This window comes from Syngnathus leptorhynchus, chromosome 4 (assembly GCF_054491065.1).
Source record: "Syngnathus leptorhynchus isolate UIUO chromosome 4, UIUO_Slep, whole genome shotgun sequence".
Taxonomy (NCBI): domain Eukaryota; kingdom Metazoa; phylum Chordata; class Actinopteri; order Syngnathiformes; family Syngnathidae; genus Syngnathus; species Syngnathus leptorhynchus.
This window is the reverse complement of record NC_141198.1, coordinates 10,004,964-10,031,410: the sequence shown is the minus strand read 5'-3', so window position 1 is coordinate 10,031,410 and position 26,447 is coordinate 10,004,964. Positions and strand designations below refer to the sequence as shown.

Here is a 26,447-nt window from a genome sequence, read left to right as displayed (position 1 = left end):
GACAGGCATTTATTGCATTTGCCCAAAGGAAACAAAAATTAACGCTCCTCTTGAATTATATTATTACAATCCGCATTGGAGTTACGCAATATCCTAAAAAGTAATGATTCTTCACTTCTATTTTAGAAAAATTACAGTAAAAAGGAAAATTACAATCCATACAATGGTTAACATCATATCTTAAAATTGAATTATTCTGTATACAAATATAGTAAATAGATACAGGAACACACAGAATGTTTATGGATAAACTTTATTCATATAAATATTGTGCGTTTAATCAAGAAACTCCTTTGGAGTAACAGTTTGAGGACTGTTTGATAAATGAAATGACAATCGAGCAAAGAAGAAGTCGCCTGATGCGGAAGTACTGTTGTGTTGAATATACTGTACACAACTTGAATCATGTGATTTTATGATGAACATAAAGGCTAATGAGTACTCCCACTGTGTGGTATTGTATCCCAAGCCATATGAGTTACTTATTGGACAGTGCATTGAGGAATGTGCGCTTGTTGTCCTCGTATATCAGTCAAATTTCAGCAGCCTCCTCTTCATCCTTCACCTGTGGGGGTGAAAAAGAACAAGAACTTTAAAAGGAAAAAAAAAAAAGCCATTTTCACTGCTGAACATATTTATAAACGGAACTCTCCTTTCTGCGTGAGGTAATTACAAATATTGTTATGAAGAGTACATATTACATACTACAAACAATTCATCCATTCATTTTCTTCCTTCTTATCCAAAGTTGAGTCACAGGGAAGCACCTTAAGCAGGGAGACCCAGAATTCCTGCACCCTGCTATCTCCTCTGAGCTAAATAAATAAACAAATATGCAACAAGAAACAATATGCCTTGGAATCGGAACCAACCTGCTCAACCGATTCAACCTCGGGGACATAAAACTGTAGCATGTTTTGGATTCCGTTCTTTAATGTGACAATGGAGCTTGGACAACTGGTGCAGGATCCCTGTAACTTCAGTTTCACCACACCATCCTCGAAGCCGCAATACACGACATCGCCCCCGTCTTCCTGCACTGTGGGTCTGAGGAAAATGTCGGAAAAAAGACAAAACAATGATACCAAGGGATGGACGGCTATATACTATCCAAGCATCTTAATAACACCATCCACCTTATCCGAGTGTCTAACAATTCTTTGATCATAGCAACGACCTCATCGTCATCATCCGACGGTGCTGCAAAGAGTAAAAAAACGTCATCCCTTATGAGTCCGCCGAAAGAAAGGTCAATGATGCGTAGTCGATTTTACCTGTGTCTTCACTAGGTTTTCCATCCTCATTGACGACAGGAAGCCCAGAGGTAAAAAAGTCCATAATGGTGGCAAACACGTCAGGTTTCATTACTTTCCAGTCAATATTTGCATCAACCTACAAAGGGACACAAAAAGATGTTTCAGAGACTGCATTGTGTTTATCATTTAACTTGGTATGCTCTACCCTGGTTATGGTGATAAAGTCAGGGCCCAGGAAGACACTCTTGACCCCATCAATCCGGAATAGCTGTCTGCAGCCAACACAGAACAATCCATGTTATGAACATTTTGGTTTTCATGTCTTATAATAAGAATAAAGCAAGTTTCTCTCCATATACAAAAAACATGTCAAAAAGAATGTCTAGTAAATCTTGAAAACAATATAAATGTAATAAATGTAATGGACATTCAACATTTCATCACAACAATTGATTTATACACTATTTCTATTTAATGGTTGTTGTTTTTTTAAATCTAAAATCCACACAAAATCTGAGGTTGTCCAACTTCCCATAACTGACTGCATTCAATCTTAGATGTTCAAGTGTATAATGTTTGTGGTCTCGTTTTCTACGACGTCACATGATACCAAAATCTTTACGTAACCTTGTACCTGGCTAAGGGTGAGGTGTACGCTTCACGAGGGCTGGGAAAATCCATGGTTCCTGATTCAAGAACTATGCGTCCGGGCAGAAACTTGAGGCTGTTTGGGTTTGGTGTGTCCTGCGTCTGCACAAATATGCTCCTCCCTATGAAGAGACATTGCAGAATGAAACACAGCACGACAATCGTAACAAACGACAGTATGGACGTCCATAAAACTGAGATACAGACCAGGAACAAACCATTGCTGAGGCCATCTGCTCTTGATAACTGTGTCATGTGAAAGCCAGTGAAAAGCAGCACTCCGGCACTCACTGTCAGCAAGACAAATGAGAATTGTTAATGCAGTGAAAATATATTTTACATAATTTGTACTCCACATACGCATTAATAAATCCCATGTCAGTTTGACCCATAACCATTTTTCAAGGTAACAAATATATTTTACCTTTCACTTATAATGATTAGTAGTGATCATACTACTGTAGTGTATGATTAATTATACAATTGCCAAAGAAATTTTGATTTGATCTAAACCCTTTGCAATATTGATTTATTTCGATATAAGAGGACATTAAATGCATGTTAATTTCAGGTTTGTTGAAGGGCTTTTTAAAAGCCAGAGCAAAACGGCAGCACGTGTGTGTGCGCGTTGTTCTTTTTTTAGTGTAGTGTATTTGAGGTGACCATCAAAGCAAACAAAATATACATATAATGGTATTTCCTCCCCCAAATCAGGTTCAGATATCTGCTTTCGTTCAAAGACAGACCTGTGAGAGGCAGCAAGTTGCCATGGAGCATCGAGCCTGCTAAAATGACAAAGAAGATTAAGAAAGGGACTTATTGGGTCAAGAAATACACTTTAGCGGGATAATCTTATATGGTAACTTCATTGTGAATGCAAACTCTTCTGGTCATTTATTACACCTTCAGGCACATGGAAAGCTCAGAAGAGAGGACGTATCTGACGCCGTATGACATCATATTTGTCAAAACAAAAAAACATATTTGAGGCAATAAATAATGACTAAGAACTTTGCAAAAATAGTTTTCCAATTTCCCAAACAATCATAATAATGTGGCATTAGAACCAGGTGACATCACGTATGTCACACTTCTGTTATAATAGCCGCTCGCAGCTAATCAGCCACTTTTCTGTGGCCATCGGTGTTTTACAACAATTTCTATCAACAACGAAAACGTCCTGTCGGAAGATAAAAAAAAAAAAAAGAAAAGTACTTACGGACGCAAAAGTCTTGCGGAACTAGCCAGCAAACTGCCGACCTGCCTGTAAGTGGCCATGTTTGTTTTGATAACTGAAGAGACCGGAAGTTGCTGGCTCGTTGTTGTTGTGCGCTGTTTAGAATTGTCCCCCTCATACTAGTAGGAACATCTTGTTCGGTATACACGCTCAGAATTGAAGGCAACTTAAACTTGTATATTAAAATGCCTTCTGGCAAAAACTTCAGGAGGCGAAGAGACTCTTCAGATGTGGAAGAGGATGAAACGACTCAGGAAGTCAGGTAACAAATTAAATATTACAGGAAGGACACGTAGCTAACGTCGAGCAAGCTAACAGCGCTAACTAAGCCACAGTAAGCTAGTAATGTAAACAATGAATTTATCTTCATTTTTCTAACCCAAGCAAATGTCTATGTTCTATTCTTCTTCCGTTTAGATGCAAAGTAGAAGAGGCCAAAGAGCTGCAAAGTTTGCGGCGACGTCAGAAAGGAGTCAGGTAGTCTTTCAATTTTAACTGAAGCAAAGAATAAATTCAATTTTAATTTACGATCAAGCCAATCACTATTATTTTTTTGCACAGCGTGACTGCCTTATTGGTTGGAGAAAAATTGCCACCTGAGGAAGAAATTGATGTGAGTATGCTCTTAAACGCAATATTGACTTCATTTCTATAACATGCACTTTATGTCTTGTTCACTTGTGCATTTGTTGTACAGTGCTGTGAATAACATTTACATACTCATCATTCATTTTACAGAATGACCCCTTTAAGCTCAAAACTGGAGGGGTTGTTGACATGAAGAAAGTCAAGGATCGAAATCGAGACATGTTAGTATCTATAAACCCAATGTCAGTGATTGTGTTCATCTTCACCATGTTGACATTGTCTTTAATATACTACATTTGTTTTTGTAGGACAGAGGAGGATACAGATCTTAATCTGGGTACTTCCTTTTCGGCTGAGACAAACAGAAGAGATGAAGATGCTGACATGTAAGCATCTCTGATACCCACTTATTTTAGCATTGCAGAACAACATTACATTTCTAATCATGTAAACCAGTCATCATTTTCAATACTAATATTCCTACAAATGTTTTTTTTTAACACATGCCAAGGGTGAGGTCCATATTCTGCTCCCCAAGTACAGAAATGTGTTGTGTGTATGTAATATAATCAGCCTGCTGCTCTTCAACACATTTTCCTTGATAAATGTGTCTGGTCAGGATGAAATACATTGAAACAGAGCTGAGAAGAAAAAAAGGCCTCGTGGAGGCGGAGGAACAAAAAGTCAAGGTGAAAAACGCAGAGGACCACCTGTATGAACTGCCTGAGAATATTCGGGTCAACTCTGCCAAGAAGACAGAAGAGATGTTGTCAAATCAAATGCTGAGTGGAATCCCTGAAGTCGACCTTGGGATTGAGTATGTAGACTCTTAACATGTTTAACGAAGATACTTGAGAACAAAAAACAACTTACATTTCATTTCTGTTCAGTGCAAAAATAAAGAACATCATCCAGACAGAAGAAGCCAAAGCCAAACTGCTTGCGGAACAAAGGAACAAGAAAAAAGACAACGGAACATCATTTGTACCTACCAACATTGCTGTCAACTATGTCCAGCACAATCGCTGTATGTTTAAACATCATGTAAATATCTTTAAATGGTGAAATGTCTTCCTACCTCACTAATTTTGTTTTCATACAGTCTATCATGAGGACTCTAACGCAGCTCACAGGCATCACAGACGAGAGAAAGAGGAACCCAAACCAAGACCACTGCGTGTGGGGGACACTGAGAAACCTGGAATAGAGAGTAAGTATCCACTAACACTTTTTTTCCCCTTCGGGTATTGGCAACATATTTCTCATTTAACCTTGTTACTTCACAGCATCAGAGCCACCTAACTTCCGCAAACGACCAAATAACGAAAAGGCTACTGATGACTACCATTACGAGAAGTTCAAGAAAATGAATCGACGATATTAATGCTTTGATGGAAAACATCCACTGAGATTGAAGCCTCCTTCCCATCAAATTGTCAAATAAAAAGGCTGCCCCAGTGTGTTATGATGAAAAAAAGGCAAGGTAGATCTAGTAACGATTAGGTGTACTCAAATTGAGGAAGACTAAAATCTCAAAACTGTACCATTATTTAACAGAAGGCAAATACTCTATGAACGAGATGGGAAAGGGAATTTATGTGAGCATCAGAATCGTCTTGATTGAGCAAAGTGGTTCAAAAAATGGCTACTGGCGACTAGCATGAGGAAATATCTTGAGTTTGAATCTTCCTAACTCACTACCATGATGATGTAAATAATGTAAATCTTTGAAGTTCCATGACTGCCATTCATTTGTTTTTAATAAAAAGAACAAAAACACCATCACCACCACCATTTATGTTCTTCATTCGCATCATGCCACAGAATAACGGCAGAACACGTTACAAATTAATATTACGGTACCATTAATGCAAGAAGCCCAGTTTGAGATGCAAGTGATGGAGATGTTCATATTTTCCCCTTTGGTAGATGAAAAACTTCGAATGGCTTACACTTTCATGAAGACCTAATGTTGATGCAGTACAGAACTAATCAAGTAACGTAACTGGAAACAAAATAGCTTTATTGTGTGAATACATTCAGATTAAACTCAGTTGAATGTATTTCATAACAATTATGCCATACCTATGGAAGTAAGGTTCCTTCCGTAGATCCTCCCCAAATCACGGTTTATCGATGGGAGCGGCGCCCGCGTGTCCGTTGAGGTGGTGCTGAGGATTGACATCTTGCTGCGGAGGTCCCTCCATCTCCTCTTGCTCTCCTTGGCTGGAGCTGCAGCTACTGCCCGGGGAAGCCCAACTGTCCCGGCGTCGGTACGCCTCGCACAAGGGCAGGTCGGCGCTGTCCCACTGATTGTAGCTTTGAGGTGCGGAAGGCCAGCGGGAGGTAAAGAATCAGCGTGGCAGAGGTACAGCGGAGCAAGAGAGGAGCAGACAAGAGCGCCAAGTGAGAACAAGCACATTCATACGGCCACGAAAAGCTCAAGTCAGTCAGAGGCAAGCGTGGAGATCAAGCAACAAGCACCAGAATTGGAATATTGATGAAGGCAACAAGCTGACGAAGAACTTGCAGCCGATGCTAATCGACGGTTGTCAAGATGATTAGTGGAGGAGGGTAGGGGAAGCCGAGCAAATGCAGAAAGTCACGCAGGTCCACACCATTGCAGTTTTCCTCTCTACTTTATTTCTTAATCATTATTTTGATCTTTGCCCACAACTAGCACACATGTTCAACCATGTAAGATTGACCGTGTTTTAGTACATTACACGATGATGGAAACCAATATTTAGAGGGAAAAACATTCACAACACAAAAATGTCTATCTGACCAGTGACTTTAGAATTTCACCTTAAAGCAAAGTGTTGTGTCAACACACAACAATCATAAAAAAAAAAAAAAAACATGCAAAAGACAAAACCGCACCTAATAAAGTGGCAAGCGAGTGTGCTGCTGTCATATATACTTTTGTTCAGAAAAAGCGCTTCTTTTCTTTTCAAAAATCAATCTAATTCTCCTGGTGCTTTAATCCGAAGATTCCCAACCATCCTATGGCACATTCGTTTGAGAGATGTGTGCTGCGCCAAATGAGCCAATTTCACCTTTTGTCCGAATTTATTTTTCCCAAAAATAATTTATTTACTACAAATAAAGTATCTTTGTTCATTTCTCGATGTCAATTCAATACTCTCAGTTAAAATATCTGCCTTGGCTCAAGGGTTGTGAAACAGAGCTAATCTACGGCAATCATCCGGGTCGGCAAAAAAAAAAAAAAAAAATAGACCTAATATTTAAACGTGCTTTTTTTTCCCCTCATAATTTAAGAGCTGCTTTAACCCTTCTAATATTTTGTTCAATATCTTCTTAAATGTCAACCATACTCATTTAAAACAGCAGTAGAATGTAAGGCACTAGATTATTTTAGGGAAGGCAACTATATGGTTTCATGTGTATCCATCCACCACTCACACATAGCTACAACTGGATGATGATGATGAAGATGATGATTGCTTCTGGGGCTTAGTGGAGAGTGGTGAGGGTGGGAGCGCAGGACAGTGGTGGGTGGGGGTGTCGAGAACGAGTCTACTTGTACCTGGAGGAGTAATATTCTTCCTCGAGTTCGTACAGGTCGATGGCGATCTCGTCGCGCAGGGAGGTCAGCTTCTTGTCGCACTCTTCCTGCAGCGAACGCAACTGCTGGTTCTGCAGGCTGATGGCGTCGTTGACCGAGGGGAAGTCGTTCAGGATGAGGAACTGCTTCAGATCCGATACCAGCTTCATCAACGACTCGCCCGCGCGAACCTGGAGAACCGGCACGTTTCAGCGGCAGAAAGCGATGCATGTGAATGCAATTTCTTTCGTCGACATGAATTTTAAGAGGATTTAAGAGATGACCATTAAAAGTTCACGTAAACCCAATGAAGTTTGAAATCAATTCATTGACATGAATAGACATTCGGCACGCTTTCCATGGATTTGCACTTACAATATTCGCTGCTCGTACGTGCATCTCATAATGGTCTTGCTCTGCTTGAGTTGCTCGGGAAACCTGTGTCTCGTCTTCTATCTGAGGGAGAAAACAATGACAACATTTGAGAGCAGTGATTCCCAATTGTTTTGCTTACCCAAAAGTAGATTGTAGACAATCAGAAAATGCAGGTCCCGAGGTAACAACAATTCAGAACCACTGTTTTGCAGCAGTGTTTCCAAATCTTTGTTGAGCTGTTGTAAAAATGGCGGCACGTGGATCCCACAATATGCTGTTGACACAGTGATTCCTAACCAAAGCGTGAAATATCATCGGGGTGCCGCAGGAAAATACTTTTTTCACATAATTTATCAATCACAATTACATCTTTGTTTATCTAATGCTGCTCTCCATTAAATAGCAGAAATGACAAAAAACTGCATTATTCAAAATAATTCTCACCTCCTGTGTGTATACAGGTATTTGTGCAAAACATTACACGAGTCCACATTTCCTACTAAAGTATATAAGTGATAAATGATCATCATTTAAGCGTTCCAATTCTTAGAGATGTTTTGGGTTTATGGTGCAAGCTTCTTATATAAAAACTTGAAATGAAGGTGAGGAGGCACTGCAGTAGATGAACAAAGATACAACATAAACACGATCACCTTCATGTACCTTGGCAGTTTTGATGATTTCGGTGAAGTTGTCCAGGATGGACCTGATGTCATCTTTCAGCCTCTTGTTGTAGTTCTGCAGCAGACTTTCTTTACTCTGAGGAAGCGCTCTCTGGGTCGCCATCGTGCTCAAGCAAAGTCAATACTGGCTTTATCTACAATATTCCCATGGATATAAAAGCATTCAAATACTGCGAGGGTTAGCACTGTCCTGCACTAAAACAGAAGCGACAATGGCGCAAAATGTTGCCTTACAGGATAGCAACACACGCACATGGATCACTGCTGTTTATAAAACCAAACAAAAATGTCTTTATGTAGTCATGTTGCACAACTACGTCATGCAAAATGTTACGACTCAGCGTTTAAACCCGATTTTGTGAAGAATCGTTAGTAAAGTGAGGGTATAAAACAACAAAGTCGGAGAGATCTTCTTCTGGTGGGAGACTGGCGGTTAATATTTGCGGTTTCTGGTGACTACCGCCACCTAGTGAGCGCAATACCCCTCCATGTGCTTATGGTTCAGAATGTGCAGGTTAGAAGTTTATAAATATTTTTAAGTAGTGGCGATTGCTTCGATCTTTTTTTTTAAAGTTAAGGTCTGGGGATGTATAAAAAGTGGTTCAATAATTTGCTGTATATATATAAATTTGCTGACATTTGCATTATATTTCCCTAGTTTGATCTAAATATGAAGTTTCAAAATGAACAAATATGACAAAGTGCTATTTACATTCAATTTAATATTTTTTAGGACAACAAAGGCAAGCTGTGATGTATTTCAAGCACTTTTTGTCCAAAAACAGTAGGTCAGCTGTTGAAATCTGCAGCTTCAAATAAGTCAAAATGCACTTTCCAGTTGCATTACATTCAAATAGAAATGAAAACAGAACATTTATAACTGATTAAACATTTTCATTCAACTTTGGGTTCAATTGGTTTGACAAAAAAAGTGCTATGATGAAATCCAAAGCGCTCCATGACTTGACAAGAGCAAAGCAACAACAAAACAGTATTCAACTAATATCTTTAATAGGCCACCGATTTTTCCTACGACCACAGTTTTCCAATCCCTGACCAATAAATGCTATTAATAAAGTATTTCAATGACATATGAAACACATTAATTGCAGGAGTTACTTGTAAATTGTACAGTGCATACTTGGGTATGACATAAGAGGTGAATAGTTGTGCACAATGCATATTGCAGATATTGTACTTGGTGTTGAATGTGCTTCAGTAAATGCAGTAGGTTTATTTTGTACAAGCAAGTATATTGAATAGTGTCCAGTGTTTAGGTAATAATGGAGTCTATTTCTAACAAGTATGCAAAGGTCCTTACGCGACATGGATCGGCCACATACAGCATGTTACGTTTTCAGCAGCAACGGGGTCAGTGACTTAAAAGAACCGGAGACAAAAGATGCAGCCAAATATAATCAGCTTGAATTCAACCGGACAAAAAGACAAACGAGGCCATTCTGAGGTAGGCAAGAAAACACATGCTTGACCACCCTGCTGTCTTTTTTTAGATGGCCGTACCAAGATTGAGAACAGGATAAGGAAGTCAAGGAATGTCAGTGAGAACTAATTTGAGATGATTAAAGCAACAACTCTGCTGACATAAATGGCAATTGCACAACACTTGTGATTAGAGGGGAAAAAGGGATGTAAACATGTAATTGACAATTTGGTTTTCCAAGGGGGCAGGGGTCCCATATATGGTCTAATAACCCAATAGTATACACTGTATGGTACTTGCTGTTGTAGTGCCAAAGAGAACAGCCTCCATTTTCAAACATAAGCATTTGATGTGTTGGTGATGCTAAGGTCTGCTCAGGTTTAGGCACAGAAACACTTGAGTGGGACGTGGAAAAGGTCGCAGTTCGCATTCTCGCATGCATGTGCTTTTCTCTACTTGTTTTGTGAAATGCAAGAAATCACATGCGCCCCCCCCCCCCCCCCCGAATACAAATCTGCATCAGCGGCCCCAAAACTTTGAACCAGTTGTTTCAAGGTGAAAGACTTGCATAATGTCATTTAAGAGTACGTTGCAGGCCTGCAGTCCAGCTGCAGCACTTGTCATCAGGGCTTTTCCTGGTGGGCTTTGAGGTGAAATGGCGCACAGACAAAGGGGTCAGCAGCGAGTACACCAGTTTCATTGCTCACTTCAAAAGCGCCCTCATGCTGCTGGATCATCGTTCCCTCAAAATGGCGGGAATATTTGGCTAGCGCTTGCGGACGGAACGGATGTGGAGCAGTCTGTCCCAGCGCACCTTGTTCAGGTATCACAGCTGCCCCGTGAGGGTACGGAGGTGGTGCGGCCTCTTTTCTTTTCGCAAATGGAGCCTGGGAGAACACATCCAGGCGGCGTTGGGCTGCCGACGGGCCGCTGGGAAATGGCGCGTTGGCGAACACGTCGCCCTGTTCTTGCTGCGTGAGGCGAAACGGAGCTTTTGAGAAGATGCTGGCTGGCTCGGGATCAAGCAGGGAATGATTCTGGGCAACGGCGGCGGGTGCAGGTGGATGGAAGGTCACAGCAGATGATACCACGCAAGAATCTGGCGTCGGTTGGCTGTCGTGCTCTTCGTCCTCCTCGGAGTCAAGTAGCAGCGGTCTGGATCCGCTTATGTCGTGGGCTGAAGTATGACCCTCGGTGGCACCCCCGAAGTTGTTCTGCTCATCTTGACAGGTTATTTTCTCCTGGTCTTCATCACTGGAGTGATCACATTCGTCGTTTTGTGCACAATCGCCCACAGTTTCGCTGTCGCGCCCTTCTTGGCCGAGCATCGAGTAGCCGTTCCTGTCCAGCTGCACATCTGGAGAACAGAAAAGGAACAAATGTATGTAAAATTGCTTGAATACGCTTCCATTCAGGTCACATGTACGTAGGATAAGCGCTAAGTGAGGAAGCATCATGACACTGACGAGACGTTCTACAACATTGATTGTCACAACATGGAGCAGCCTTGTTTCCCTAACTTGCTCTCCACATTTCAAACGGATGTGAGCACTTGAGTCAGCGGAAACAAGGAATGTCGGTGCCTTGGCAGCAGAGGTAGGCGCGGCTAGACAAGACGAGCACAGAGGAACGCGCGGTTCACTCTTACCTCAGCGGTGTCGACAGCGGCTGTTAACAGGCGGCTCTCACCGAGGAGTTAAAAAGAGAAATGCTACCTGAATTTGTTATTTGTCTTCATCACAACTGAAAGCACAAGATTGCACGAGTGCAATTTGTGTTCACCGAGCAGTTGTCTTGCAATTGTGAGAAAACAAGTGCCGAATACAATTCAGTGTTTGTGACTGAAGTCACACATTGATTATGACAGAACAAAGTTTGCTTACAAATTAAAGCTCAGGTCCATTTAATGTAGCCACTCAAACAGATGCTCTTGTCATAAAAAAACAAAACAAAACAGTGGATTGGAGATATCGGTCCACTGTGATGTCTTAAAGATGATAAGAGACAGGCGAAAAGGCCGAAATCTTAGCATTTATACAATAGATTGACTTCGGTCTTCGTATGTCCCTTTATAATTTACATATATCACATTTATACATTTGTTCCAGAGTACTAATGAGTCATGACAGATATGATGCAGTTACATATTACACACTCAGAAATTAGTTTTACAGACAAAAGCAAGGAACTTAACTCTTTATTTTGTTAGTTTTCTGAACAAGAGCAAATTTGGTGTATTTGTGGAGTGACAGTTTGGGACCTATGAAAACAGGGAAGAGCTTGAGGTGGATATCAGTTCAAAGTAAGCGGAGAGTTGTCTTTTCTCTTAGTTTGACAAGGACATGAAGACTATCTTTAAAGAAATGCACATTATCATGTCAGTGTCATTATTCTATTACTTTGGCTCTTAACTCATTCTATACCATTGGACATATATTTTTTGTTTTTGAAGAATATGTATGTTTGCGTATTCCGGGCATTTGTTTTTCCAGTTAGGAGGCTTCCTGCGAGTACATTACGCGAGTTTGGAGAGAAAGTGCATCAAACTTTAATTGTCAGTCTTAAGTTTTCGACCGGTTTCAAATAAAGCTTCGACCCTCAATCGACACACACTTGCAAGGGGAAAGCAAAGCAACCATCATAGAGCAGTTCAACATGAAATGAAAGTAGACCACCATGGCCGCACGTTAAATGAGCGATTATGGGGGAAAGCATGAGGAGGGCCATGGTGTCGCCAGGTTAGTGGCAGAAGATATGCTTAAGCATTGATGGGTGCAGAGCAGAGCTTTATGGAAACAGCCTATCGGGGCTTAGGTGAACAAGTCTATGCCGAGTCCTCTCTTTCACTTTATAAGATGCTACATTTTCAACCTCTCTGACCCTCCTCCCCCTGTCCTAACGTTAAGGTTGCACACTTCCCCCTTGACCTCTCCCACTAGAGGTCGATGAGCTGATCCACCAGTAGGAGGGAGCGGGCCAAGTTGGGAAGGCTGGACTCTGAACTGCCACTGTTGTTGCGCGAGTGACCACCTGAAACATGTCAGAGAAAGAAAGAAAGAAAGAAAGAGAGAGACGAGACACAGAAATGTACATGGAAGAGCCGAGGGAGGTGGTGAGCCAAATATAAGTCGTATGTCGTGAGATTGTATGGAGAAAAGAAACAAGAGGGGTGAGTGGATGAGGATGTTCAGAGCAGAGGGGTGCATGAATGGGGGGGGTGGGGCAGGAAAAGAGAAAGAAGCAGAGAGTGAGCTGGGATCATCTTAATATGGCTGCATCAACACAGTGGAGAGTAAAAGAAGCATCAAGTTATCAGAGGGTGGGGGACTTTTGAGATAGCCAAACCCTGCAGGGTGGAGTTTCACATGTTCTAATGGGAGAGTTTGACTGACAAGACTGCCCACATCACGAGTCACAGACGAAAGGGGGCTAAGTTCGGGGAGAGGGGCTCGGAATTGGTCCTGCTGACAGCAGATGCGAGGGCTCATCTCGCGATTCTGTTCTTCTTACCTTGGCTTGAGGTTTTGGAGATGAGCACGGGAATAGGGTCAAACTCGTCATTATTCCCTTTCGCTCCTTGTGACATGAGGAAAGAAGAAGAAGAGTCTGTAGCAAAAGAAGAGGATGTGACGCAAAAGCAGATGTGAGGGGAAAGCAGTTAATTCAGCCAAAGCAAAAGAGAACAAATTAGGAGGGACGACTAACAAGTTAACGTAGGTTTTCTAATGTCTGGGATCGGTTAGGTTAGAATGAGTACATTTTACACGTACAACACTGGCCAAGAAGTGCTGCGAAAGAGTAAGAGCTTACCAGCAGATGTCTGAGAAGGATGCAACTCCTCCAGACAGGTTGCGGAGCAGGAGCCAAGAGGAGCAGAGGAGTGATAGGAGGAAGTAGTAGAAACATTCTGCTTTCCATGAGATAGAAGATGGCAGCCCAGCAGAGAATCCTTCCCAGTTAAAGAGTCTAGGTCACAGCAAGAATGCAAACTCATGATGAGAAGGGGTCAAAGTTAAAGAGTGGGGTGAAAGTTTAAGCAGCCGAGTGCAACGGATAAAGAACACGCTTGACAATCCAGAACTCGTCAATGTTTTGTGAAACATTTCTCACTCGAGTGGTTGCTTTCCTGAGGCGAAAAATTGCGGTGACAATTTAACATAACTTTAGTGAACTCCTTTTAATTCCTGTGTCATGTTGGAACGTGAGCTGACATGAGAAGAATGCAGGTGTCGTCTTCATTTTACAATTGTTCACTTCTACGACTTATGTTACGAATGTCAGTTAATAAACTTTGCCTACAAGGCAAGAAATATTTCACAATGGCAACCATTTGATCATGACACGGGTAAATTCAAATTCCTTTTTCTAAATCATACGAGCGGAGAAAATATACAGTATTACAGTAGTGTTTCCAATCCAAGAAACAAAAAGTAAAATTCAGTCAAACTGTGACCATGAGAAAAAAAAAATTTCAATAAAATATATTCCGTAATGTGGCGTCGCCTACACTGAGACCTACTGCAATGCTAACCTGAAATGCTGGCAGAGGGGAGCTCTGACTGGCCCGAGTGCCGCTGGGCTTGAGGGGCTTCAAAGCCAGGAATCAGTGAATCCACACACATCTCTGTCTTTGCTAGATGAACGTTAACAGGTGAATGTAGGAGAAAACACAGGGGAATAAAACCATTTCCTCAAAATCAACAAAGGCAGTACCAGTACCAGCATTTGTGCTCAAAGCCTCAGTCAGGGTTAAAAGGTCAGGGTGCAGAAGAGAAGTTTCGTGAGACTTCTGTCCATGATCAATCAAGTTGTCTAAGTGATGGAGAGAGACAATTGAAGGACAAATAGAACAAGACAAGGGGTCAGAAAAGGGCAACAGGGGGAGTTTCCAATAAGTACGAATGGAAAAGAAAGTATAGACGGTCAAGCCATGTTAGGAATTCAAGCAGTGTTCCATCTGACCAAAAACCAAGCTTTTTGATATTTGACTCATTATGCATGCCTTCTGTATTAATAAACGCCATGCCCTTGTCCAATGTATTAATGACGGAATTCCAGTGTTACAGCAATACACTCCGAGCAAAACTATGGCCATCTGTATGATATAGTATATATAATCGGGCAAAGACAACCTTGGAAATCCATCAGTAAGCATTCAGCTAAACAAACACTGCACAGAGAGGGCCCTACTAAACTTAACAACTCACGATAGTCCCGAGCAGACGGAGCTAAAGTTTCCAAAAGCACACACAGCATCATTTACTAAAATATATTTAAATGTGACCCATGCACAAGGCAAAAATCTCACAGCACTCATTCATACTTACGAGGGAACCACAATAGTAAAAATTGGTGGGGGATTTTTTTTTGGGCGGGGGGGTCTTAGAAGGAATGTGTTGACTCAGAAAATGGCACAGCAGATGTGACCCTTAACTCCCTTCTCTAAAGGAAAGAGCATTATTGAAATGCTAATGCTAACATCAGAAAGTGAAAATCCAGTTGAGAGAATCTAAAACTGCACACATTGGTCCTATCATTAGGTACACTTGCACAAAGACAATAAAGTAGGTGTTACTAAATACATAAGGACTACATAATGTGCACATTATATTTTATCAAATAAAGGATTGTAAGGGAGATAAAACGCATTATGATTTTACAATAGCATCACATCACTGCAACATACTATACAAAATAATAATAATAATGAATAACCAAAGAAAAAGTGGACATAAATGACTGACTGACTGCCCGCTTGGGCTCATTGAATTGTGAACACAGTCCTCCAGCAGTAAGGAAATCCAATTAACAAAGGCGTGTTTGTTCCGCTGTAGTGCGTGACAGTAAAAGCACAGATCTGCAAATGAGATGCAATTTAGCTGTAGGCCACAGACTATTCACGGCAACTGACAAGGAGTCACTGTGCAGCAGCTAACTTATGTCAACTAAGGTAGCCTCCTTAAAACAGCTCGGGTTGCAGTTTTGATGTTGGCAAACATCCTTAAATAAAGTGCAAGACATGATTCTACGCCGTGGATATTACAAAATCTTTCATTTCAAGGCTAAATGGTGAATAAAAAGGTAAATGCATGAAAAAAAAAAAAAAAAAAAAAAAAAAAGAACCAACTCTTACCAGCAAATGAATTGAGCCCATGAATGAGACAGTCACCCCTGGACTTCTCCTCTGGAGCAGCTGTGTGGGGGGGAAAGGGAAAAAAAAAAGAAGATTTTCTTTTTGTATGTCACAACTCTCTCGCTTGTCTGTGTATTAATACACACTACAACGGTGCTACGATTAAGCGATTATTAAATTAATTGAGTCAATGAATTGTTTGAATAGCTTTGTTTTTATTTAAATCCTCATTCTCCTATTTATGTCATTCGCCACAAAAGCAGACTGATTATCTTTGTGTTGAATCAAAATGAAACTTTTACTTTGAAAAACATTTTTGCCTATATTCCAAAATGTTTTGGCACAGCGCATTAACTGAATCAAAATTGTCTATTTTTTCTACTATTCATTAAAAAAAAGTCCTATTTTTGAATAAAGGGATGAAAATTAAAAAACATTTTTAATCTGATTTGATGATTGACAATAATCGAAACATTATTAAACAAATCGTTAGTTGCAGCCCAGAGTACATACAATCCTGCACTTACTTTCAGCAAGCTTTGCAAAGTCTTTGTTAAGCAGCTCCTCAGCAGTCAGCTTTGAGAAATTATCGTCACCAAAGGGGTTCCAACTGGGCTGAGTGTTGATTGTAATATGGGCAGATTGAGTCTCAGCATCAGATGGGTGATATACAGTCTGCTGGGACGAGCATGGGGAGCCGGAAGGAGTCGTGCTGGCCGATCTACACATCAGGAAGAACGTGGTTATAGTTTACCATCTTTGTAGTCGTGAAAGCAAACAAAATGTGTGAACAAAGTGATTCTCCTCCAGCAGGATTCTGTTGGATGTAAAAGATTTGCTTTTACTCCACACTGGTGGTGTCATCTGAATGGACTTTTTATTGCGGCATCATGAAAGGACAGTCGCTCCTCACATCACTGAGAGGAGCTCATTCTGCTCACTTGGACTTGTTGAGGCTGGCCTCAGCTGCGGCTGCCTGCAGGAGCTGGGTGGACTTGCTGATGGGGACCCCGAAGATGGCACTGTGAGTGACGTCGCTCAGGATGCGGCGATGACCACTCTTGGCCGTCAGCTTGGGTGACGATGGGGGTGTTAGGGAGCCGACTTTGTTCCCCCTTCCAGTTGTCTGTGTGGGGCAAGGACAACGAGGGATGAATATAAAAGGTATCTACATGATTTTGAGCAAACAAACAAACAATTCCCACACTAAAAGAATCAAGGACCAGTGATTGAAGAGAAACCAGGAAAAAAAAAAAAAGATTAGAGGTCTGTCAGACACATCCTGCCAATAAAAGCCAAGACCTTAAGTTTGCCCACTTTCAAGGTCAAGCAGAGTGGGTAAGTACACACTGATTGGATAGAGAGAACAATAAAAGAAGAAGGGACGATTGTTCAATCAAATCAGCAGCAGCAGACGGCACTATTAGCAGGAAGTTACCACATCTGGGTCAGCAGCTGGCCCAATGACGGAACACTCGGGTATGGGGGTGAGACGAAGAGCTGGACTTTCTTGGACCTCATGCTGCTGTTGCAGTGCGAGAGCAGGAAAATCAGGCTTAGCTTTGCGCTGTCGCAGTGACAGTATGCTGGACTTGATGGTCAAAACGCTGTGCCAGATGACTCCACCGCAGGAATAAGACCACATTTGGGTCATATTTGTCCTTTCATTCATTTCTACTCATACTTTCAATACTGCATTTCTGCCTGCAGTTAGGGACATTGAAAGTGGAAGGTGGTCAACTGCCCTTCCCAAGATACTGTGGGTTTGTGTTTTCATTCCTTTTTAGACACAATTATATGAGATGATTCTTCGAAACCTGAGCAGTGGTCGCTCAAACCTTTTAGTTGTATTCTTTGGCTTTTGCTGCGATGCCTACCTGCTGGGTATTCTGAAGCTGTAACAAAGCGGAAGGTTGCTGCTGTTTCATGAGGAGCTGCTGAGGTTGCGGCGTGACTTGAGGCTGAATGTTGGTGGTCTGCAATGGCTGCAGTGAAGCCTCCGTGGGAGCAGGAACCTGTTGAGAAGTCTGGAGGGCACCCGTAGCTGAAGGTGGGACACTGATACCAACACCTGGAAAAGAATCATGTTTACTTATCCACAAATGAAAATAGGACTGAGTTTTAGCTGTGACATGTAAAGGGATCAAAGGAGCTCATACCTATGGCCTGGGGGGCTGCAGCTGCTACATTGGGCCTCTTGCGTGGGGTCAGACCTGCTTGTATGGGAAGAATGCCTGATATAGGCTGTGGTTGGGTCTGGCCAGCCTTAGGTCTTTGTCGAGGTGCTATTGAGGTTTCAGTGGTAGGAATGGGGTCTGTGATCCTGAAGTGAAGATATCATTGCATTGCAATGTTTCAATTTATTTGAACAGAAATCATCATCAATTTTGGCTGGTCTCTCACCTGGCTTTGGTTTGACTTTTTTTGACCACCGCTTCACTGGCTTTGATAGGCTCAGGAAGTTTTGCAGGAATAGGTGAATTCTGAAGGGGTGAGAAGAAAGGAAATTATAAAATTTGTCAATTCAATTCACTCAAAACCAACAACAAAAAAATGACAATACTGTAAAATAGATAGTTAAAACTCCCAAACATTCAAGTACATATGTCCGACATAAAAAAATGAAGGAACATAAAACTGTCAGCAGTTTTTATTTGTCTGGGAACTAGAATGTGCTGACATATAGCAAGTGGAGCTCCAAGTCAGAATTGTATTTTATTTACTCTGAACTTACATGTAAATTTGGAACAGGACACTCTCGCCGATTCATTTTAAAGGCAAAGTATGATACTTGATAGATGTCTGGCCTCATGTCGGGGTCGGGTTCCAGTATATATCCTGAAAAATCCACACGGGGGATCTTCAGCTTCCCGTAACATAAATATTCTCCTTCCCACTTGCACCGAAACTGCACACTCACATATTTTTAAAGAAAACAGACTTCCAGTTTGACCTGAATATGTATCATGGCTTAATAGACCCTATTCCATAAATTAAGCTTACATTCTAATATTGGCATTGGAGAAATTATTTTAACATAGTGAACCTGCAACTCTATCTGGAGAACAACTAGGAAATGAAGACAAACGCTACTTACTGATGAGACAGTGCATATCTTGGGAGTAACGTGAATTGTCTGGAATAGTGAAACTGCCATCACAGATAGCAACTTGGCTCTCCCCGAAAGGAAGCGTGAAGTAGCATAGTTTATAGAGGAGGCATCCCATAGCCTGCGCACACCATTCCAAAAACACAAGTTAACTTGGCGTAGTTTACACTTTTACACTTCTATCATTATGGAAGCCAAAGAGCTCACCCATATATCCGCCTTTGTTGTGATGACTTTACCACCATAGAGGTTGACCATTTCTGGAGCACGGTATGATAAAGTAGTGTACCTAGTGTGTAGAGAGCCACACACGTACTTAATACTTAAGCACAACACAACAAATGTCAAGGCAAAAGGCATGGAAACCAACTTTTTGATCTCCTCCTCAACGACAGGTACCCCCTCTGTTTGTGGGTCTTGGAAATGGTTTGTTGCACTTCCAAAGTCACACAGCACATAATGCCCCTGGTCATGCAGAAGAATATTTTCCACCTAGGCAGCAAGAACACAATCAATTCCCTCCGATGCTATGACACAAACGTGGCAATCAAATTAACTTTGGAATCTTGAAACTCGCCTTGAGGTCTCGATGAATGATTGGAGTCTTGCACTGGTGCAGACGAGCAACAGCCTCACACGTATCGCAAAAGATCTGCAACACCTCTGCCTCCGTGAAGCCGGTCTGTAAGCGCTGGTTCATTAGGTTGACCACCTGTCCACCTACAAAATGAATTTGGCAGATGCTGAAACATCAGCTAGTGCCTCGGTAACACTGTAATGCTCATTTTATTTCTTGAATAATGTAAATTATCTTTTATTGTGAGGTTGGGAAATGTGCTTGGTAGTGAGAAAAAACAAGTACTAATTTTTTTTTTGTTAACAGCTACAGATAGAAATCATGGTAGGCAAATTTACCTCGACAGAAGTCCATTAAGATTAGGACCTCCCATACATCACCAGCTCCAACTGCAGCTATGCTGGAATCCAGATACCCAACTATGTTTTTCTGACCCACAAGGTCACGCTACATCAATAAACAAACAGGGAAACAGTTACCATCACAATGTAAATTAAAAAAAAATTACAATCTTTTCAATTTATTTTTTTTACTTACCATAATCTGTATTTCCAGTTTGCAGATTTGTAGATCATGTTCATTGTTAACGTACATCCGCTTTAGAGCACACCGCTGACCCTGATTTGTTCGCACCAAAAAAACAATGGCAAAACCTCCTGCAAAGAGATGGAACGATGTGACATCAAATACTATTCACCACAGATCACAGCACATTTGGGCCATGTTACGTCACACTGAATTTTCTTTCATTAGAGATGTTCACCTCATAGTAAACGGAATGCTGACTGTTCCCAGTGCCCAAAACTATCAAACGTATATGAGCCTGCTCAGCCAATTTAAGAAATTAGTCAACTATATAGAAAGTCAGCAGTTACACCAATGCTAATGAAAACTGATTGCTTTTTTTATTATTATTATTATTTTTTATCGTCACACGATGAATATGAATTCTGCTCACTAAATTGTGAAATTTTCATATGGTTTCAACCACTTTGTCTACTATTATTTTGTCTCACAAAAGGTGTAAATCAGAGATTTTAAGAGGAAAACACCAATAATGAATCAATTTGCATGAGAAACCAGAGCCACACCTTGCGTGTGTATGTGTTAGAGTTGAGACAATTTAAGACCTGCTGTCTAATCTAAGATGGCTGTAAGAAGTTAGAAGGATTAGCAAGCTTCTTGAGCACCATTTCGCTGTGGTCGCCTCTCAAGATAGTGCCAAAAGATTAAGTAAAGCTACAAATAGCCACTGCCCGATGACATAACCAACTGTCAGGATTATTCCCCGCTCTTTTATTATGTATACGCCCACAACAAAATGCTCTCAAAACAAAAAGGCACCCTTTGGGCATAGTCATGAATAGCGCAATATTTGGTCCCACTTGCCATGGCCATAATAGACAAGGTTTTAGAATTTTCCACATCTTTACAACTACTTTACTACATGTTTACACAATGATGATGAAACAAGATACAAGCGGCATTGTGACAGATGAGCTTGCGGCCTCGTGTTTTCTTTACAGATTCCGAACTGAGTGAATAATTTTGCTTCACAGATCAGGGAGTAAATCATTGGAGTTATGCACATCATCACAAGAGTTATGGAGTTATGCACATCATCACAAGACACACACATGCCATCTATCCAATGGAAAGACACACGCACACACAAACAACAATACTACTACTACTACTACTACTACTAATACAAGCAAGTCTCTGTATAATATTTGCATGCATACTTAAATATTCTTTGAAGCTCAAGGCAGCATACAGACTTTGTGCATTAAAAAGCTTTTGCACAATTCCAATAAATCAAGGACAGTAATGTGTTCTGTTGAAAAAAAAGTTCTCAAAAAGTAGAAACTCATATTTAACTGGCCTCTATTTCCCATTAATTGCATCAAAACGAATTATCGCAAATATATAGTTTTGATAACATTACTTTGTTTATCTTTGTATTGCCGTTTGTGGTCGGATGACCAGACCATTCATAAAGTGGCCTGACAGCTGGACAGCTGCCAGAACACTGATAAATTAATCAGTCATTTTAAATCTATTATTCAGTAACAAGCCCTCTTGGCTACCACAACAAGGCAGCCTCTCATTGGGGTAATGGAAAACCACAACCCTGTTTAACTGTTTAGTGAAACACTAGGAAATTATCATTAGAAATGAATTTTATAATCAGCGCTAATGGTTAACAACATTACTCCAACTATTTGGATTACCCTGCAGCAAAATCGCATGAATGTGCAAGCTTGAAACCGTAGAGGCCGGTGTTTATGCTTCCAATTACCGATGACTCAGCACGTCAGTCACTTTATATCCTTTGTACCGAGTTACTCACAGCCTCCAATAATATATGCAACCAGAAAATTCAGAGCAGCATTAACTTTTCAATCTTATTTTAAGGAGTAAAATGACAATTATCCCTATGCAAAGAAAAATGGGAAAACCGTACCCAAAAAACCCCATTATAATCCATATGCACTAATGAATGGTCATCCACAAGAAGAGAAACACAAACCATTTTAAAAGTGATTAGAAAGTCAGTCCAACACATTTCCCTAGGAGGGAATTATCAAGCTTTGATATCGTTGCATTTAAAAAAAAAAAATGTGAATGCAACATTTCACTATGACCATACATTGCTGTGGGATCCGGGATTACAAAATGAATCCTGCTTTACACCAGTTTGACAATTAAATCAAAAACCTCGGGGTGCAAAATGATTTCAATGTGATCTAAGTGAACGCAACTGATTCAAAGCAAAACACGCATGTTGACCTTCAGCCACGATCTCTTCGATGGTCACTTGATGTCGTCCAAGGGTAAAAACCCTGCCGATGAAGCTGCCTCCGCCGCTGGAACCGGCGCCTCCTCCGCCGGCTCCCGGACCAGGCCCCGAGCTCACCAGCTCCCGGCGTGAGTCAAAAAATTTCTTCATTCCCACCAGGTGTTATCCAAAGCGACAATTCTGAATACAAGTGTATAAAAGCATAAAAGAAAAGTATGTCGTTAGTTTTGATCAGTCTGTCGATGGAAGCGCTGCTTGCAAATGAGGTAATTGTCTTTGACTGAATGACAGCGGCTAGCTGAATGCTAGCTATCGAACTGGACTTCAAAGTATACAAAAAGGCAAGGCAGCGTTTTCAGGCTAACACATGATCAAGACAGAATGCAGGATCACACCTCGTCTTAAGAAGTGCTTCAGCGTCAAGAAGTAGAAATAGTGGTGGACTGTGAACTCCGAAGACTGCTGGATGACTGCACTGCCGGAGGGACGGTTCTGAGCGCACCTATGCGGCTAGGCTAACCAGCTAGGTGCGATGACAGCTGCATACGGCAGCCAGGTAGCTCCATCCGTACAACCCAAAGCGGTTTATCACACATGCCCGTGATAAGCGTCTAATCTAAAATATCACATCACGCTAATATCATTAAATTCTCTATTTTTTATTTAATCGCCAGCAAATATCGCTTCTTGGCCAGTCAGTGCTGTATAAATCTGGCAATTTTTTTTAAAATCAAAAAACTTATTAACAAAGCTAACGGAGCTACAAACAAGAGCTGGCTGGAAGAGTCGGCGTCATATCTCTCACTATGATTGGGCAATGACAGCGATGATTCCCGACCCCTTTTGTCTCAGCCCCGCCCATAACAAGAACCAATGTATGGCCAACCCTTTCAGAATAAAAGTAATCAGTGTTGAGATTCACTATGTACTGTTTTATTTTTAATTCAAAATGAGTCAATGTTGAGGGTGTGTGCGTGTGCGCGTGTGTGCGTGCGCGCGCGCGTGTCATCTTTGAACATATGCAAACGAAGGATCACAAAGGTTCGTAAATGTGACAGTTATGAAATCAAATTGCAGGATAACCTAATGCTTGCCCCCCAAATCGCTTTTGTACTATACACGATGCAATTTATGTTTACATTTTTTTTTCAGTTGTAAGGAGTAATGTGACCCTTACTCCGCTAGAGGTCACCGTTCACCGACTAAAACCAACTTCAAAAGTTGTATCGCTCCATCATAAAACCTTCTTCACTATCATTTTTTTAAAATATATTTTGTCAACATGCAGGAACTGGTTCACAAGTGTAGAAGTCACCTCCCCATTTTATTCAATGAATGCCATGCTCGTTCTCCTATATTCAAATATTTACAACAGCAACTGAAAAACATTAAAATTGTGAGATAATTTTCTGCAGGATCCTTTAATTTCTTTATGTTTGTGGAAGGTTTCAAACCATTCTTTATTTACAACGTTTTAGCCTCAGCTAATTCTTTCACAGTGATGCACACTCTCAATTTTAAATGTGGTGACACTTTTGTTGAAACAATTGTGGCGTTAAATTACAATATATTCCAGTGACAAATAACGATACACGTTCTTTTTATACATACAATAATTTACAATGTCTCGTCTCTCTGTTGAAACATTAACAAAAGGTAAACACACGGTGCTCGTTTAGTGTGGTTGCCTGAGAATATAATCATCCGTACAATTTTATAAATTCAGCAGATGATGTCGGAAGTCAGGCGGGGTTAAGAAAGTCACTATTATGAATGCACTGTATTGATGGTTTCTATGAACAGAATGGACTCACAGTTCCGGTCTCATCCAAAGATCAAAGTAATACTTGGGTATTAAACAATATTTGTGAGTCTGTGTGGTATTCAACCCACATAAATTAAACGGCCACAGACATTTCTCAAACCCCTCCCATGGGAAAATGCATTTGTCTTTTTTCCCGTTTGCTCACACAATCATAAAATTGTCAAGTTTTGAATTAGTACTTTGCTTTTAGAAGTTGCCATTTGGTCTGTAGTATTCTTTGTTTGTAAATAATCCTTCCAATGATTCACGGTCTTCTAAATAGAAGTGACAATTAACAATGGCAATTCACGACTCAACGTCTGTTGTGTTTTCCGTTTGCCTGTTTCGATTATACAAAATGAAGATGAATAGGAAAAGCTTCCTCTCTACTTCATGGCGCCACCCATGATATTGTTTGTGGTCTTCATCACTCTTTTAACAACACAGTCCTTATTTGGTAAAGTATTGCATCCTCTACAAACACCTTCCCCAAGGAGATACTTTTATAGAGCCTTTTAGTCATTCCATTTGAGATCCGCAATAAAAGCCATCATCATACTACTTTAAATGTGGGCTCATACTGTAGTAACAATCATCCCAGTAAGTGGTGTGTGTACCTTAACTTGGAGTCCACCAAAACAATTTGTGCTGAATTAGACAGATGGACGGACGAACGGACAGACAGACAGTATTTATGGCGCTTTCTTTCCTGCGACTGTCTATCTGGGCTTTCTTTCTCCCTTCATTGCAAACAACAGTGCATAAAATTGAGACCAGATTTCCCTTTTGGATCTGAAGTATGGCCGTGACACTTGCAAGCTTCTTGTAAAGCCTCATCGCTTGCCAGTTGCCAACAAAAATTAATTTTGCCTTCATTTCACTCTTGATGTCTTTCCTCGGTAAACCACATAATCTGAAGTTCTTAGCGTCAAGGTGATGAAAATAAAAATAAAACCAATAAAAGCTAAGCCGGTCTTCATAATAGGAAAGGTGACGACCCGGGCCAAGTATTTTTGGCAGATCTACACAGTCTGCCTATTTAGACAATGATGACAAAATACCCCGCAGACCCCGAGATATGAGATCTGCATTCTGTGTTAGACCTGTTTGTGTATTTGTCTACCCGTGTGTTCACCTGCTACATTCAAGCAACACATATTTGCATGTGGGAAGTGACAACATGTGATATAACAGGTATCTGCCCCGTCTGCATCAGGTGAGGCACCAGCAGTTGGTGGATTAGTTGTCTCATTGTTCACCATCATTCAGTGTTGACACCGTGACAAATACATCAGCCGCCGCAGCTAATCAATGTTTTTGCAGAAAGTGAAACCAAACTGATGTCAGGGTTTTCCTAATTCCTCTACACTACACCTGATGGAGTTATGCTAGAGCAAAATGCATCTTTCTCCAAACTGTTCCCATAAAATAAAATGTACACAATTTCTTGGTGAGATATTGTGGTTTGGACCTCATGACTGTAAGTATAAACAAATAATTTCTGACTGCATATGGTAAAATTGTTTTTAAAATAATGTGAGAAATTCATTATTCCCAGAAAGGGTGTTTACCCAGACCTGTTACTTTTTTCCTCTCAATTTTATCCTGCAGAAATACGTCATTGGCTCAGTCTGAACAAGTTCAACAAAAATGAGTCTGTACATCGCATGGAAAGATTTGTATTTATTTTCGCTTTTACCTGGCTTTGGAGAAAAGATCTTTGAAAAGTCTGTATTAGACTGAGATTATTAAGAAATACAAAAAGTAAGAAGAATATGGACAGCATGAATCTTCAGTCAGGATTTTCTTTGAGCTATTATTTTTTTTACCTATTCCCATTCAGTCTTTTTTCTTCATTAATTGTTTTACTGAATGTATGCTGTTCATAAGTGTGCTCTTTTCTTTTTTACTTCTTTTGCACCTGTTATTTGCATAGATGATGCATTTGTGAATTTGTTTACCTCCACCTGTCATTCATTCTTTATTCCATTTCTGCCAATTATTTCTTTGAAATTGAGTGTTTGGAATGTAATTAGATCAGATGCCTACCTAACATTATTTGTGCATCTGCAATTTGAGGTTACTCTAACAGGAGGCTCTGTCAAAAGTGCGATAAGAGATACAGTAAGATGACGTGAATGGAAGCAAACATTAAAGTAGCTTGTTTTACGCATCAGCAGTGTTTCCTCACTTTTGAGTTTTCAAGATCAAAGAGAAAAGCAAAT

The 26,447-nt window shown here is 40.7% G+C and overlaps 4 protein-coding genes across 13 annotated transcripts; 1 reads left to right on the top strand and 3 right to left on the bottom strand.

Annotated features, from left to right (window-relative positions):
- Positions 1-240: 240 nt before the first annotated feature.
- On the bottom strand, positions 241-3,250 carry nfu1 (NFU1 iron-sulfur cluster scaffold homolog (S. cerevisiae)). Of its 2 annotated transcripts, none has more exons than XM_085909060.1 (9): positions 3,124-3,250; positions 2,651-2,689; positions 2,112-2,194; positions 1,891-2,026; positions 1,462-1,528; positions 1,275-1,392; positions 1,137-1,200; positions 873-1,047; positions 241-565 (listed from the first exon to the last, which is right to left on the bottom strand). In XM_085909060.1, exons 1-9 carry the CDS (start codon positions 3,180-3,182, stop codon positions 533-535), a joined length of 774 nt encoding a protein of 257 aa, XP_085765186.1. In that variant the 5' UTR covers positions 3,183-3,250; the 3' UTR covers positions 241-532. The 2 variants fall into 2 exon arrangements, with proteins under 2 accessions (XP_085765186.1, XP_085765187.1); XM_085909061.1 differs by having other exon boundaries at positions 2,651-2,686.
- c4h9orf78 (chromosome 4 C9orf78 homolog) lies at positions 3,056-5,515 on the top strand. The gene is made up of 9 exons (XM_085909059.1): positions 3,056-3,403; positions 3,559-3,618; positions 3,703-3,754; positions 3,880-3,950; positions 4,038-4,115; positions 4,349-4,546; positions 4,620-4,756; positions 4,832-4,939; positions 5,016-5,515. The coding sequence occupies exons 1-9, from the start codon at positions 3,327-3,329 to the stop codon at positions 5,111-5,113; spliced, it is 879 nt and encodes a 292-aa protein (XP_085765185.1). The 5' UTR covers positions 3,056-3,326; the 3' UTR covers positions 5,114-5,515.
- A 116-nt stretch (positions 5,516-5,631) lies between these two features.
- med22 (mediator complex subunit 22) lies at positions 5,632-8,806 on the bottom strand. 2 transcript variants are annotated; one of them, XM_085909063.1, is made up of 5 exons: positions 8,336-8,806; positions 7,673-7,753; positions 7,280-7,488; positions 5,815-6,048; positions 5,632-5,695 (listed from the first exon to the last, which is right to left on the bottom strand). In XM_085909063.1, the coding sequence occupies exons 1-4, from the start codon at positions 8,456-8,458 to the stop codon at positions 5,853-5,855; spliced, it is 609 nt and encodes a 202-aa protein (XP_085765189.1). In that variant the 5' UTR covers positions 8,459-8,806; the 3' UTR covers positions 5,632-5,695; positions 5,815-5,852. The 2 variants fall into 2 exon arrangements, with proteins under 2 accessions (XP_085765189.1, XP_085765188.1); XM_085909062.1 differs by having other exon boundaries at positions 5,632-6,048.
- A 1,487-nt stretch (positions 8,807-10,293) lies between these two features.
- aak1a (AP2 associated kinase 1a) lies at positions 10,294-23,223 on the bottom strand. 8 transcript variants are annotated; one of them, XM_085910241.1, is made up of 21 exons: positions 22,814-23,223; positions 22,409-22,598; positions 20,153-20,271; positions 19,954-20,062; positions 19,616-19,758; positions 19,409-19,530; positions 19,246-19,327; positions 19,027-19,159; positions 18,664-18,767; positions 18,333-18,412; positions 18,089-18,252; positions 17,807-18,000; positions 17,368-17,454; positions 16,871-17,055; positions 16,457-16,650; positions 15,930-15,989; positions 14,516-14,608; positions 14,328-14,429; positions 13,607-13,762; positions 13,307-13,402; positions 10,294-11,153 (listed from the first exon to the last, which is right to left on the bottom strand). In XM_085910241.1, the coding sequence occupies exons 2-21, from the start codon at positions 22,566-22,568 to the stop codon at positions 10,420-10,422; spliced, it is 3,117 nt and encodes a 1,038-aa protein (XP_085766367.1). In that variant the 5' UTR covers positions 22,569-22,598; positions 22,814-23,223; the 3' UTR covers positions 10,294-10,419. The 8 variants fall into 8 exon arrangements, with proteins under 8 accessions (XP_085766367.1, XP_085766370.1, XP_085766368.1 ...); XM_085910244.1 differs by having other exon boundaries at positions 13,307-13,372; XM_085910242.1 differs by having other exon boundaries at positions 17,368-17,451.
- Between the last annotated feature and the right edge of the window lie 3,224 nt (positions 23,224-26,447).

Coding starts and splice junctions, on each gene's coding strand:
- nfu1 (XM_085909060.1), bottom strand. CDS start 3,182: ATGGCCACTTACAGGCAGGTCGGCAGTTTGCTGGCTAGTTCCGCAAGA. Junction 2,690..3,123: donor TCCGCAAGACTTTTGCGTCC/GTAAGTACTTTT, acceptor TTGTCATTTTAG/CAGGCTCGATGCTCCATGGC. Junction 1,393..1,461: donor ACTTTATCACCATAACCAGG/GTAGAGCATACC, acceptor GTCCCTTTGTAG/GTTGATGCAAATATTGACTG.
- c4h9orf78 (XM_085909059.1), top strand. CDS start 3,327: ATGCCTTCTGGCAAAAACTTCAGGAGGCGAAGAGACTCTTCAGATGTG. Junction 3,755..3,879: donor CACCTGAGGAAGAAATTGAT/GTGAGTATGCTC, acceptor TTCATTTTACAG/AATGACCCCTTTAAGCTCAA. Junction 4,547..4,619: donor GAAGTCGACCTTGGGATTGA/GTATGTAGACTC, acceptor ATTTCTGTTCAG/TGCAAAAATAAAGAACATCA.
- med22 (XM_085909062.1), bottom strand. CDS start 8,458: ATGGCGACCCAGAGAGCGCTTCCTCAGAGTAAAGAAAGTCTGCTGCAG. Junction 7,754..8,335: donor AAATCATCAAAACTGCCAAG/GTACATGAAGGT, acceptor TTTCTCCCTCAG/ATAGAAGACGAGACACAGGT. Junction 7,489..7,672: donor ACGTACGAGCAGCGAATATT/GTAAGTGCAAAT, acceptor CCGGTTCTCCAG/GTTCGCGCGGGCGAGTCGTT.
- aak1a (XM_085910241.1), bottom strand. CDS start 22,568: ATGAAGAAATTTTTTGACTCACGCCGGGAGCTGGTGAGCTCGGGGCCT. Junction 19,759..19,953: donor CTTAATGGACTTCTGTCGAG/GTAAATTTGCCT, acceptor TTCATTTTGTAG/GTGGACAGGTGGTCAACCTA. Junction 19,328..19,408: donor GTTGAGGAGGAGATCAAAAA/GTTGGTTTCCAT, acceptor TCTACACACTAG/GTACACTACTTTATCATACC.